General features: G+C 43.8%; 1 protein-coding gene across 2 annotated transcripts in view; it reads right to left on the reverse strand.

Moving 5' to 3' along the window:
* CMTM4 (CKLF like MARVEL transmembrane domain containing 4) overlaps positions 1-4,077 on the reverse strand; it is a 61,457-nt gene extending 57,380 nt beyond the window's left edge. For both annotated transcript variants that reach the window (XR_010561899.1, XM_065416536.1), the window contains exon 1: positions 3,892-4,077. Coding sequence is in view for 1 of the 2 variants with exons in the window: in XM_065416536.1 (XP_065272608.1) it covers positions 3,892-4,077 (186 nt within the window). In the remaining variant the exon portion in view is untranslated. The remainder of the gene's footprint in view (positions 1-3,891) is intronic.
* Positions 4,078-11,125: the final 7,048 nt, after the last annotated feature.

The following is an 11,125-nucleotide window of genomic DNA, read 5'->3' on the forward strand; positions in this document are numbered from 1 at the left end:
CACACACTTTCAAAGGACAGTTTGTGGTTTATCCATTGATGTATTACATTGAAGATTTTAAGATGTTACAAGACACATTTGACCTTAAAAATAGTCCCTGGTTTATTAACAAAAATTTAAAATATTCTTCATGTCTAAAGTGTCACGCTCCTGTTTCATCAATGACATTCAATTATGTAACAATATTTTGAATCGATATAGACTTCTTCTTTTGAGGAAGAAACAATAAAGTTTTAGAACTATTTGTACTATTTTCTTCAGTCACATTTCCTTCCCTGTCCCGCTTTTCTTTTGACAAACAAAAATTTACATTTGGATGAGCAATCATTTCAGCAGTAATGACAAAGAGTTAAAATTCATGTTTGCTCTGGGACTCTGAGTTATTAATATTAATTAAATAAATTCTCTTTTATTTGCAAATATCCAGAAGCCAAATATGCCAAGCCATGGTAAATCTCTATATGTCTTGGTAAATTCTGGCCCACCTTACGTGACAAATAGACTATGTTTATCAAAAACACACAAAGCATTTTTTGGTTCCACTAAGGTTAGTTCACACACACCTTTTCCTCAACAATGGTCTAAATGTAGCAAAATATTTGCTAAGCAGATAAGAAACCTCTTACGTTTGTAACTTAAGTACGATGTGTTCTTCCTATTTCTTTCCTAGTAGGATTTTTTTTAAAGTTCTTTTATGAAACATGCTGATTATGCCTCTGGGGCTTGCTCTTTCAAACAAAAATAGAATTTAGAAACCTATTTATAGTCTTCAAATCTTCATTTACATTTCAAATATTTAATATGACTTACCAAAACAAAACAAAAAAGTCTACTGCAGTAACTGCAGGAAGAGCAAATAGTAGACCAGAGAAACAACAAGATTATTTCAGCATGTTAGAAAACACCCCCTCCCCCCAGCACTTCTACCCCCAGAAAACACCCCACTCCCACCCCCTTCTGTAGCTAACACTTCAAAACAGGTGGATGTTGCAAACAGATGACAGTTTCTTAGGCCCAACCCCCCCCCTACACACAGACATCACTAGTCCCATTAATTCCAATGGGGCTACTCTCGGTGGTAAAGCTAAGCATACCTTTCAGTGTGTACAGGGTATGGGACTTCAGATGCTCATGGCCACCTCCTACAGAACATGATGTATTTGAGGGGGAGGTGAGAGGTGAAAAGGGAGACTGACAATAAAGTAAGTGTTCTTCTTTATTCAGATATTCGATCGTGTAACCTATTTGTAGAAGTATTCTAGAATCAACATATTTTACAATCATTTAATTCAAACCTCTGATTTGAAAAATTAACATCTGCCTGATATTGAAGCAAAAAATACCCTGAATATTTTAAATTAAGCCTGAAAATATAAGCTTTCTGCTGTGTTTAGTATGCATATGAAATATAAAAACTTTAATTTCTGAACCTCCTGCCAATAATGTGCCAGTATGGACTCCAAATTACACAAACAGTAACTAAAGTGCTTCTTCTCTCAGAGATAAGAGAGAAAGGAAGAAGGACAAAATACTTCAAACATATCTCTTCCCTGATGCACTGCTCATACAGTGACAAGAAATTGTAAAAGCAATTTCTAATTCATTGAGCGGCATCTCCAGGAAGATAGAAAAAAAATCTCTAAATTTAAATTTGCAATTATCAGAAACAGAACTGGCAAAATAAATCCCACTAATGAAGTCAAGCAGATGGAAAAGACAAACACTAGCATCCCAGGCACGCGTGCGCTCACACACACACAAAAATTGGAAATCACCTCGAAAATCACAAAAGAGACACTATCATCTTAATCACACTTCTGTTCAAAAATGTTTAACACACAATTGTTAATACATGAAGTTCATTATCTAAGGGAAATTAGAAAATTATTTCTCTATTTCTTCAATTTGTTTTCTTTGTGCATTTGACACCACTTCAGCCAGTTTGGGCCTGAACTTGCAAGCACAGAAGTGAGTAACATGTATTCAGGCAAGCAGTGCCCATTGGAACTACTCCTGTGAATGAAGTTATTCACCTTTATGTTTGCAAGATGCAACCTTTCTTTAGTGTCCTCTGCTTGTGTGTGTCTTCCACAAACAAACAAGGACAGAAAAACAGTTAAAAACTAACCTACAAGAATGAGGACTTCTTACTGGTAAAATTTATTTGATTTACAGTTACTTTATCCTCCCCGCCTTTCTTCTCCTCCTGTTTGTTTCCTCTACCCGTTGAATCTTGCCAGAACTAAGGTCCCAATCCTGCAAAGATGTAAGCACATGCTTTACTTTATATGCTGCAAGTAGTCCCACTAAAGTCAAGGGAACTACTCACGCATATGCTAACTTTACACACACAGTCTGTGTAGGATTGGGGCCCTAGATTGTCAAATCTGAGCAGAGCCTGTCCTTTTACTGCATCCTTGATTGACTGATCCTTGATTAGTCCCCATCTGGTCCTGCAAATCAAATAAAACACAGTTTCGCAGTGGGATTAAAGTGCAGGTGTCGGATTTAAAGCTTTTGAAATTCATTTCTTGAGCTGACTAGAGTTCAAGTTGTAGTGCTGCCTTAAGTCAAATAGGAGTACAACCCGTATAACTAAGGCCCAAATTTTGCTCTCACAGTCAGCTGCACAACTAGTTACTCCTTCAATAATCAAGAAATAAGATACCAGGATGGTACAGGTATCCAGGTGTACAAATCCTACTTCTCTTCAGTCATATTTAAATAAAAAATAATATTCTTCTTAAATTAAAAAAATTCAGGTTAACTGGTCCTGGTTCAGGTTAACCTTCATACATTGGACAAACATTTGCAACAATATAAAATGCTATGTATTGGCTGGTGACAAACCTGTACACATACAGTTTGTGCTGAATCCACCCTCAAGCAATTTAGGAAAGTGAAAAAATGGGATCTGAATGGCATTTAGGAAAACAGACTGTTTTAAAAATGGAGTTTGTGGCCTAAACACATTTTTAGTAAGACTTTCTAATATACAAAAGATGACAGCATTAATGTCATCACTTCCACTTGACCCGAACCACTGTTCTTGGGGTCCCACATCTACACTATAGAGCTCTAACATGTAAAGTGGTATGTTGTGAGTTTATACATCTTTACAACCAAAAGTACACTAACAACTGAGTAGCACATGTACACACAGTCGAATCCAAGCTAGTCTGGAGTTGGTGAATACACCTAAAAAACATCAAAAACACCCTCTCACGCACACCTTTGATTCAGCTACCCAGAAACAATGGGCGAATTGTTACCAGATGATGAGTCTATGGGAGGCAGAAAAGGGACTCACAAACTTGCCCCTCACCTGCTGCCTCATATATCAAAAGATCAAAAATCCCGGGTCTCTCAAAAATAAGACCATCAAGTAACCATTAGCAAGAGTGAAACTAATCCACACCAAGAAAGGGGGTGGTAGAATTTATTACCGACCCCGATGGGATTTAGAACACCCAACAAATAACAAAACTTATTACAGGTTTCTTTTAACTTCCCAGACTAACGTGACCTAAAGGAGGTGGCAGCGCTAGTACTTATGAGCAGGACCATGCAAGCAGAAACCTTGCGTGGAAGTAGGGCGGGATGAAGGACAGGGAGGTTAAACTCTCACCTGAGGAATGAAGTGCAGCAGAGCTCGTCCTCCCCCTCCACCTGTGAGCCTCCTAGACTGGAGGAAGCGCGGGGCCGGGAAGGGGACAAGCAACTGCCTCCTCTGGTTGTACCCCCGACACATACACCCTCCTCCCCCCACAGCGAATAAAGGCGCCTAGGCAGTGCGGGGAGGAACAATGCCCCCGTTGGGTAAGGATCCGGATACCAATGCCCTCCTGACGGATGCCGCGTCCCTGGGCCTGCCCGGGGCGCTGTACCTACCACTTCGGTGATCTTGATCTTGCCGAGAGCGCCCCGCAGATAGTCCAGGTCGCAGCGGAGGCCGCCCAGCCCGTGGCGCTGGCCAACGGGCTCGGTGGTGGGCTGGTAGGGGCTGCTGGCCCCGGAGATCATGGAGGTGCTGGACGCTTCGCCATCGAAGCCTTCCAGCTCCTCGCCGTTCCTCATGGTGCCGCCGCCCGGGGTGAGGCGCAACGATCCCCGCCCGTCAGGTCCCGAGCCGCTGCTGGAGCCGGGCTCGCCTAGCGGAGCGCCAGCAGCATGGCAGCACGGGGAGCTGGCGCGGGCTCCCTGCCCTTAGGCGGACGGGCGCGGGGAGCGCGGGGACAGCATGGTGCGGCGCCCGGCCCCGCTCCTCTAGCCCCGCCAGGGGACGCCCCGAACCCCGCCTCTGGCACCGCGATCCCCGGGGACGGCGTTCAGCTCCCGGGGCGCCGCTGTTGTGGAGAGCGGAGCCGCCTCCCCGCTAGTGCCGAGGGGGAGGGGGTGTGCCCGGCGCTGGTAGCGGGTGGGGGCGCCCCAGGCCCTCGCCGGATGGAGCCGCTGGGCGCTCCCTAGGCCGGCCGGGCGCGAGCTGCCCTGCGGGGCTCCCCTTGTTGTCCTACGCAGGGGCAGCTCCGGCCGGAGAAGCGGCGGCTGCTGCTGCTGCTACCGCCGCCTGCTCCTCCCCCTGCCGCTGAGCGGAAAGGGCGGAGAGAGCCCGCCCTGAGGCGCGCCGGGGCCAGGAGGCGCCTGCCCCGAGCGGGAGCAGTTACCTGCGCGGCGGGGAACATCCCCTGTCCAGAGAAAGGGCCGGGAGCGCGGGCACCACCGTGAGGAATAGCCCCCTCCCCAGAAAACGGGTCAGGTATGGCCACCGCCCCGGGGAACAGCCCGCTCCCCCCACCCCCTTCCCACAGGGACCCCCTGCCCCAGAGAAAGGGGTGGGTACAGGCACCAAGCCTGGGGATGGCACTTAAGGGCAGCGCGTAGAAAGAAGCAAAATAAATGTGGTTTGGAGCAGTCCACGTCGATATCTTCGGGGAAGACCGATTCGTGCCACAGGTGGGCTGAGGAGGAGAGAAACCTGGGAGGCAGAAGATGATCCTGGGGTGAAGACAATCCCTTGCCCTTCATTAGTGCTGCTCCCCACCAAATACCCCCAAACACTTCACAGACATAAGGGCCTCAATGTCTCTACGAGTATAGCTGGTGGGATAATCCCACTTCCACAAATGGGGCAACCAAGACATGGGATGGGCAAGTGACTTTGAGGCTTAGCCAAGGTCACACAGGAATCACCTGACAGAGCTGGGCAAAGAACTCAGCTCACTCACTGATTCCCACTTTGTCTTGCACCACAGCAAGCCAGCTTTCCTCTGTATAGGAGAGCAGACTGCAGATCACACACTATTTTATAAAGGGATGTGATGTTAATATTTAAAACAAAACCCCAAAGCAATAATGGGTCACAGACTGTATGTGCGGGGGTCACATTTTATACAGCTCTGGGGTGACCACAGCTGAAATATTGTGTGGTCAGTTCTAGATACTTTCTTACTGAATAAATGGGAGTATGGAGAAGAGTAACAGGAATTAAGAAGCTGGAAGGACTCATTTATAGAGAATTAAGACCCCAATCCTAAAATGAGAGCTGTGCGAAGAGAATGGGACTCACCCAGTGTTCATTGCAGGATTGGGGCCTAAAATAATTGTCATGTCCTATTTTACTAAGAGGTGTTGTTGTTCTTATTTGGCTTATGCAATTTGGTCAAGCCAAGCCACAGTGTTCTTATCAACGATGTTCAAGGCACGAAGGCCTCCAGGAAGCTGTCATTTTGCAGTCCTCAACAATATGTCATGGTTTGTGGCTGCACACACAGACATAGTAGACTATCTCTAAAATGCCACCGAAATTCTGCTGCAGCACAAATTCCATGTCCGGTATGAAACTGGTTCAGAAGGCTTCATTGCCTTTGCGTAAATCAAACCCGGCTTGACGTTGAGTGGGATCCGAGACAAGATAATAATTTGTCACTTACTTTGCAAACCATGAAACCCATTTTGTGTCCTCTACCATAAATCCCTCACTCAGTAAATTTATCCACAGCAGGCGATGTGAGGGCAGACGACCATGTGATGGATTAAACAAGTCTTTAATTAACGGAAGATATGGCATATCACGCAATTTCGTCATGAGCTTTGCGACACTTTCTGAGAACACTGGGCAGAGCAATATTGCAGAGAACTGGTAACCAAGGTAGAGGAGATTTAAGTGAGCCTGAAAGGATACGCATGGTGGAATTAAGCTGTATGTTGATCATCTTTGTATGAGATGAGTGAGCCCATACTGGTGCGCAGTACTCCGCCGCTGAATAACAGAGTACCAAGGCTGAAGCGCATAACGTTTTGGTGTTGACGCCACATGTCGTTCTGGCCAGTTTTCTGAGCAGATTGTTGTGCATTTTGACCTTAGTTGTTGTCTTATCTAAGAAGTGAAGGGGGAGGATTATGAGATCAGTTTGCAAATATTTACGAAGGGTAAACAAGAAGGAAAAAGAGGAACTATTTATGGTAGTAGATGGCAGTATAACCAAGGCGCCATCTACTCTGTGGTATGGCAGTCAGAAAACAAATCAGAATAAAATGTAGATAAAAAATGGGAAAACATCTTGCAATGTTTTTTCTTTTTTCCAGCCTCCCCTACTCTGCGACAAGCTAAACTTCAATTCTGCAATAGTCTAGCACAGCAAACTGGCAGTTTTACAATAACACCATTTAAGTTAAAAAGATTAAAGATTTAGGGTGGGATTGTCCCACAAAAAGTTAAAAACTGAAAATCAGAGGGAACTGAGGTCCAGATCCTCTGAAAGATCTGGGCCCAAGTACTTAACTTCCTTGGGCAGTTTTGAAAAATCTCACCCTTAATCTTCAATAAAGATTTAAAACTTCAAGTTAAGTATACATGTATTAAATCCAAAAATGAATACAAATATATTAAGTCAGTATAGTGGCCTAATGTGTTATTTTGCTACTAAATTCAACTTATTTTGTGCTGTCCCCTCCACACTTTCAATTTTCATTTTGCCATAATCTTTTGTTTGGTAACACATAACAGTGCAAATAAATCTCAGTTGGCTATTACAACCATTTGGGAGGAGACTTTTGGCACCCCGGGAGGGATCAGAGGCAATTAAGTTGTGTGGGATAAACAGATTTGTTGGATATTTTACTGCTGATCAGCAGTGATATTTAACAAGGTTGAAAATTTTCTTTAAAAAGAACAGGAGTCTTTAGTTTTTTTTCTCTTACTTAATTGGCCTCTCACAGTTGGTAAGACAACTCCCACCTGTTCATGCTCTCTGTATGTGTGTATATATATCTCCTCAATATATGTTTCACTCTATATGCATCCGAAGAAGTGGGTTGTAGCCCACGAAAGCTTATGCTCTAATAAATATGTTAGTCTCTAAGGTGCCACAAGTACTCCTGTTCTTTTTGCGGATACAGACTAACACGGCTGCTACTCTGAAAATTTTCTTTAGGTTTCAAAGTTGATCCATTGAGATATATAGGGCAGTTTAAGCCTCTTAGAACTACAGTTACAGAATGTTCGTAAACTCAAGAAGACACCACTACATTAGTTTGTACTCTGAACACTTTCAGCAATATCTTCTATGAGGGCTAGAAATATTTTTAAGTAAAATTTTAAATTGGGAAACCCAGTGCAAAGGCAAGGGGTAGATTCCACAGCCACAAAAATCACTGTGTATGTACGGACCAAGGAGAGAGAACACTCGGAGACACATTCAATTTTTTCTATAATTTACACAACAATGCTGTCATCATAACCAAGGAGAGTTGTGCAACATAATCTGCCAAATAAATGTATATAAATGCAGCTGCAGACATTTTCTAAAATCTTATATATTCAGAGAGTGTGTACACACTGATAGTACTGTCGCAGTGACTGAACTGAGAATTCAAATGTGGAGGGCTAAAACCCTTACATGGTCAATCTCTCCTATGCAAAATATATATTTGTAATTGATACCATCAGGTGTATTCCAAAAGCAAATATTTGCTCTTCTGATATATCTTTATCATCCAGAGATTTGTGTCTTCATTGGCAGTGAGTGATGTTTTAGCAGTAGCCAGAGAAGGCTGGGCAATCCCCCTTCTAATTCCCCACATTCACTTGTATAGCAAAGTTGGGGGTTTTTTCGTGAAAGGAGATAATGTGTGTACACAGGATATGTGATCCATAGAAGGCTTGATTTCTAGAAAGCAGGCAAACTTTCATTTAGGTATCCATCGCATGCAGAAGAAGGGACAGGAAAGTATGTAGTGAGGAGAGAGGGAATGATCCTACAACAACTTACTCAGAGTCCACTACAGAAATATGAACATGGGCAGGAAATAAGACAACAAAATAGCCATAATTAATCATAAGAAAGCAGGTAGAAACTAAAGAAACGGCACTAATATACTACAGTAACCAGAGTAGACAACTAGCAATATTAATATTACTCGAAATAGTCTATTTTCCCCAATGTCTGCAAAGGAACAATAAACAAATACAGAACTTAAAAAAAAATTATCCTAGAAATTGCCTCTTTCTAGCTTTTTGGCCCCTTCCTCTCCTCTCCCTTCCCATCTCTCACTCATTCTCTGCCTTCTCACCATTTTTTCTCATTCACATTTCTATACAGTGTATTCTCTTATATTTATTAGTCCTTCAGGATTTCACCTTCTGTAGGACTCTCCCTCCCCTCCACCATCTGTCAACTGTCTTCTTCCCTTGACCCCCTTGGATTTCCACACTTAGGATTTCCTTCTTTGCCACCTTTGTTCCTCTCCCTGTCCCCCAGGATTTTCCCTCCACTCTCCACCCTGGGATTCTCCCCTCCCCTCCATCCTCTCTTTCCCTCACTCCCATGGGATTCTCTCCACCATCCCCTCTACTACTTTCCTGGAATTTTCTTCTCCCCTTTTGTCACTCCTTACAAGGCCCCAAGAGGCAGGACTACAGTGATAGAAGAAGAGAGACGGAAAGAGGCTGGGGACCCTCCAAGGCAAGAGGTATTTCTCTGTCTTACTCCTCACACCTTACTCTCCTTCACTGCAGGGTTAGCAATGTGAGGAAGAAGAGACTAATGCTGACAGGCCAGTGCGGGTTGCCATAATGCTCCTCTGCACTTTGCTGTGGTGCTGGAAGTGGCTTGAAAAACAGCTTTTTTACCTCCTCCCAGATGCTGGATAAATGCGGGGGGGGGGGGGGGGGGAGGGAGCAACAGGACCACAGAGATAAATGCAGAGCTGTCCTACAAGACTGTTAGATCATAGAATTGTCCCACAAGGGAAATAACATAAGAATGGCCCTACTGGGTCAGACCAAAGATCCATCTAGCCCAGTATCCTTTCTTCCGACAGTGGCCAGTGCCAGGTTCCCCAGAGGGAATGAACAGAACAGGTAATCATCAAGTGATCCATCCCCTGTTGCTCATTTCAAGCTTCTGACAAACAGAGGCTAGGCACACCATTCCTGCCCATCCTGGCTAATACCCATGGATGGACCTATCAATAGTGGGATCCCCATTGCTTGGGACATACATGCCAAGCATGGCAATGTGCTAATTCAAATCCTGCACTGGCAGGGGCTGGACATGGTGGACTAATAGGTCTTTTCCAGCTCTAATTTCAATCCAGGGAAATCCAAGTATATCTCACAAAGCTCCTTTGCTTGCGGTAAACATCAGAGCTAAGTGGTTGCTGCTGCATGGTAGCTTCGTTCTGGATTCTGTTTAACATAAATAGGTTCCACAGCTGCTCCTGAAGCACTGGGGCTTTCACAGCTCAAAGGGACATTGTCAAGGCCACATTTCTAATTTGTTAAGGAGTGGGTGGAGTGGACTTCTTACAAAATTGCCATGAACAGAATGGTTTAAAGCAAAACATTTACAAAATCAGTTAACATTATTTTGAATTATCCCTTGTCATTTCAGTCAGAGCATAATAGCATGCTGCAGGAGAACCCGCCGCCTGCTGCTGTGGGGGAATGTGAGTGAAACACAAGTGGGAGGCTACAGCCTTCCTGTGTGGCCTTGGACCAGTCACTTAACTCCTCCATACTATCGCTCTGTGAAATGGGGAGCAGGGGGATGAGGAAAACTTCATATTTATAGAGCATTTTGAGAACTGTGGATGAAAGCACTGAAGTGCCCAGTATTATTTATTATCAAAAGTGAGCAAACATGGGGAGAAGAAAGCATGGTTAATATTCTTTCCATTCTGGTAATCTCTGGTTATTTCTAACAATGGTAAGGAATGTTTCCTAACAAGCTATGTTGACAGTGTCCTTCTAACCGTGGTTTAACAGACGGGGCACCAGCATGCACAGCAAAATCCTGCTCGGCACCATGATCAGTACAGTACAGTGTGCTTCCTGGATTGCCATAGGGGTCGGCAACCTTTCAGAAGTGGTGTGCCGAGTCTTCATTTATTCACTCTAATTTAAGGTTTTGCGTGCCAGTCATACATTTTAACGTTTTTAGAAGGTCTGTTTCTATAAGTCTTTAATATATAACTAAACTATTGTTGTATGTAAAGTAAATAAGGTTTTTAAAATGTTTAAGAAGCTTAATTTAAAATTAAATTAAAATGCAGAGCCCCCCGGACTGGTGGCCAGGACCCGGGCAGTGTGAGTGCCACTGAAAATCAGCTTGTGTGCCGCCTTCGGCATGCGTGCCATAGGTTGCCTACCCCATAAAGGGCATGGAGTCAATACTGAGCCATACTGGGGGATTCCTTGGCATTCTTATGGAAAGGCGGGTGGGCCAGCTTCCCTGGACCAACTTGGCAAAGGCTTTTGTGGTTTTTGCCGACATTTAATAAAGGAATCCTTGCCTGACACAGAAGCAGCGCCTTTATAGATTTTGCTATATAGTGTTTGAAGAAAAATACATACATATTAAATGTATAAAATACATTTCATATATTGATCCAGGGTAAAGTTTATTACATTCATCCAAAGCAGATTATGTTACTTTAAGATAACTTTTTAAAATAAGATTGTGAGCTCTTTGGGGCAGAGTCTGATTTCAGTGTGTGTGTTACGTACATAAAGGAGCTAGCGCCGCAATGAGACTCTGATCTATGACTGGGGCGTCTAAGCACTACCACAATACAAATACTAAATAAATAATAAGACCACTGCATCTTTCCAGGATGATTTCAC

The sequence above is a fragment of the Emys orbicularis genome, chromosome 14 (genome assembly GCF_028017835.1).
Source record: "Emys orbicularis isolate rEmyOrb1 chromosome 14, rEmyOrb1.hap1, whole genome shotgun sequence".
NCBI lineage: Eukaryota > Metazoa > Chordata > Testudines > Emydidae > Emys > Emys orbicularis.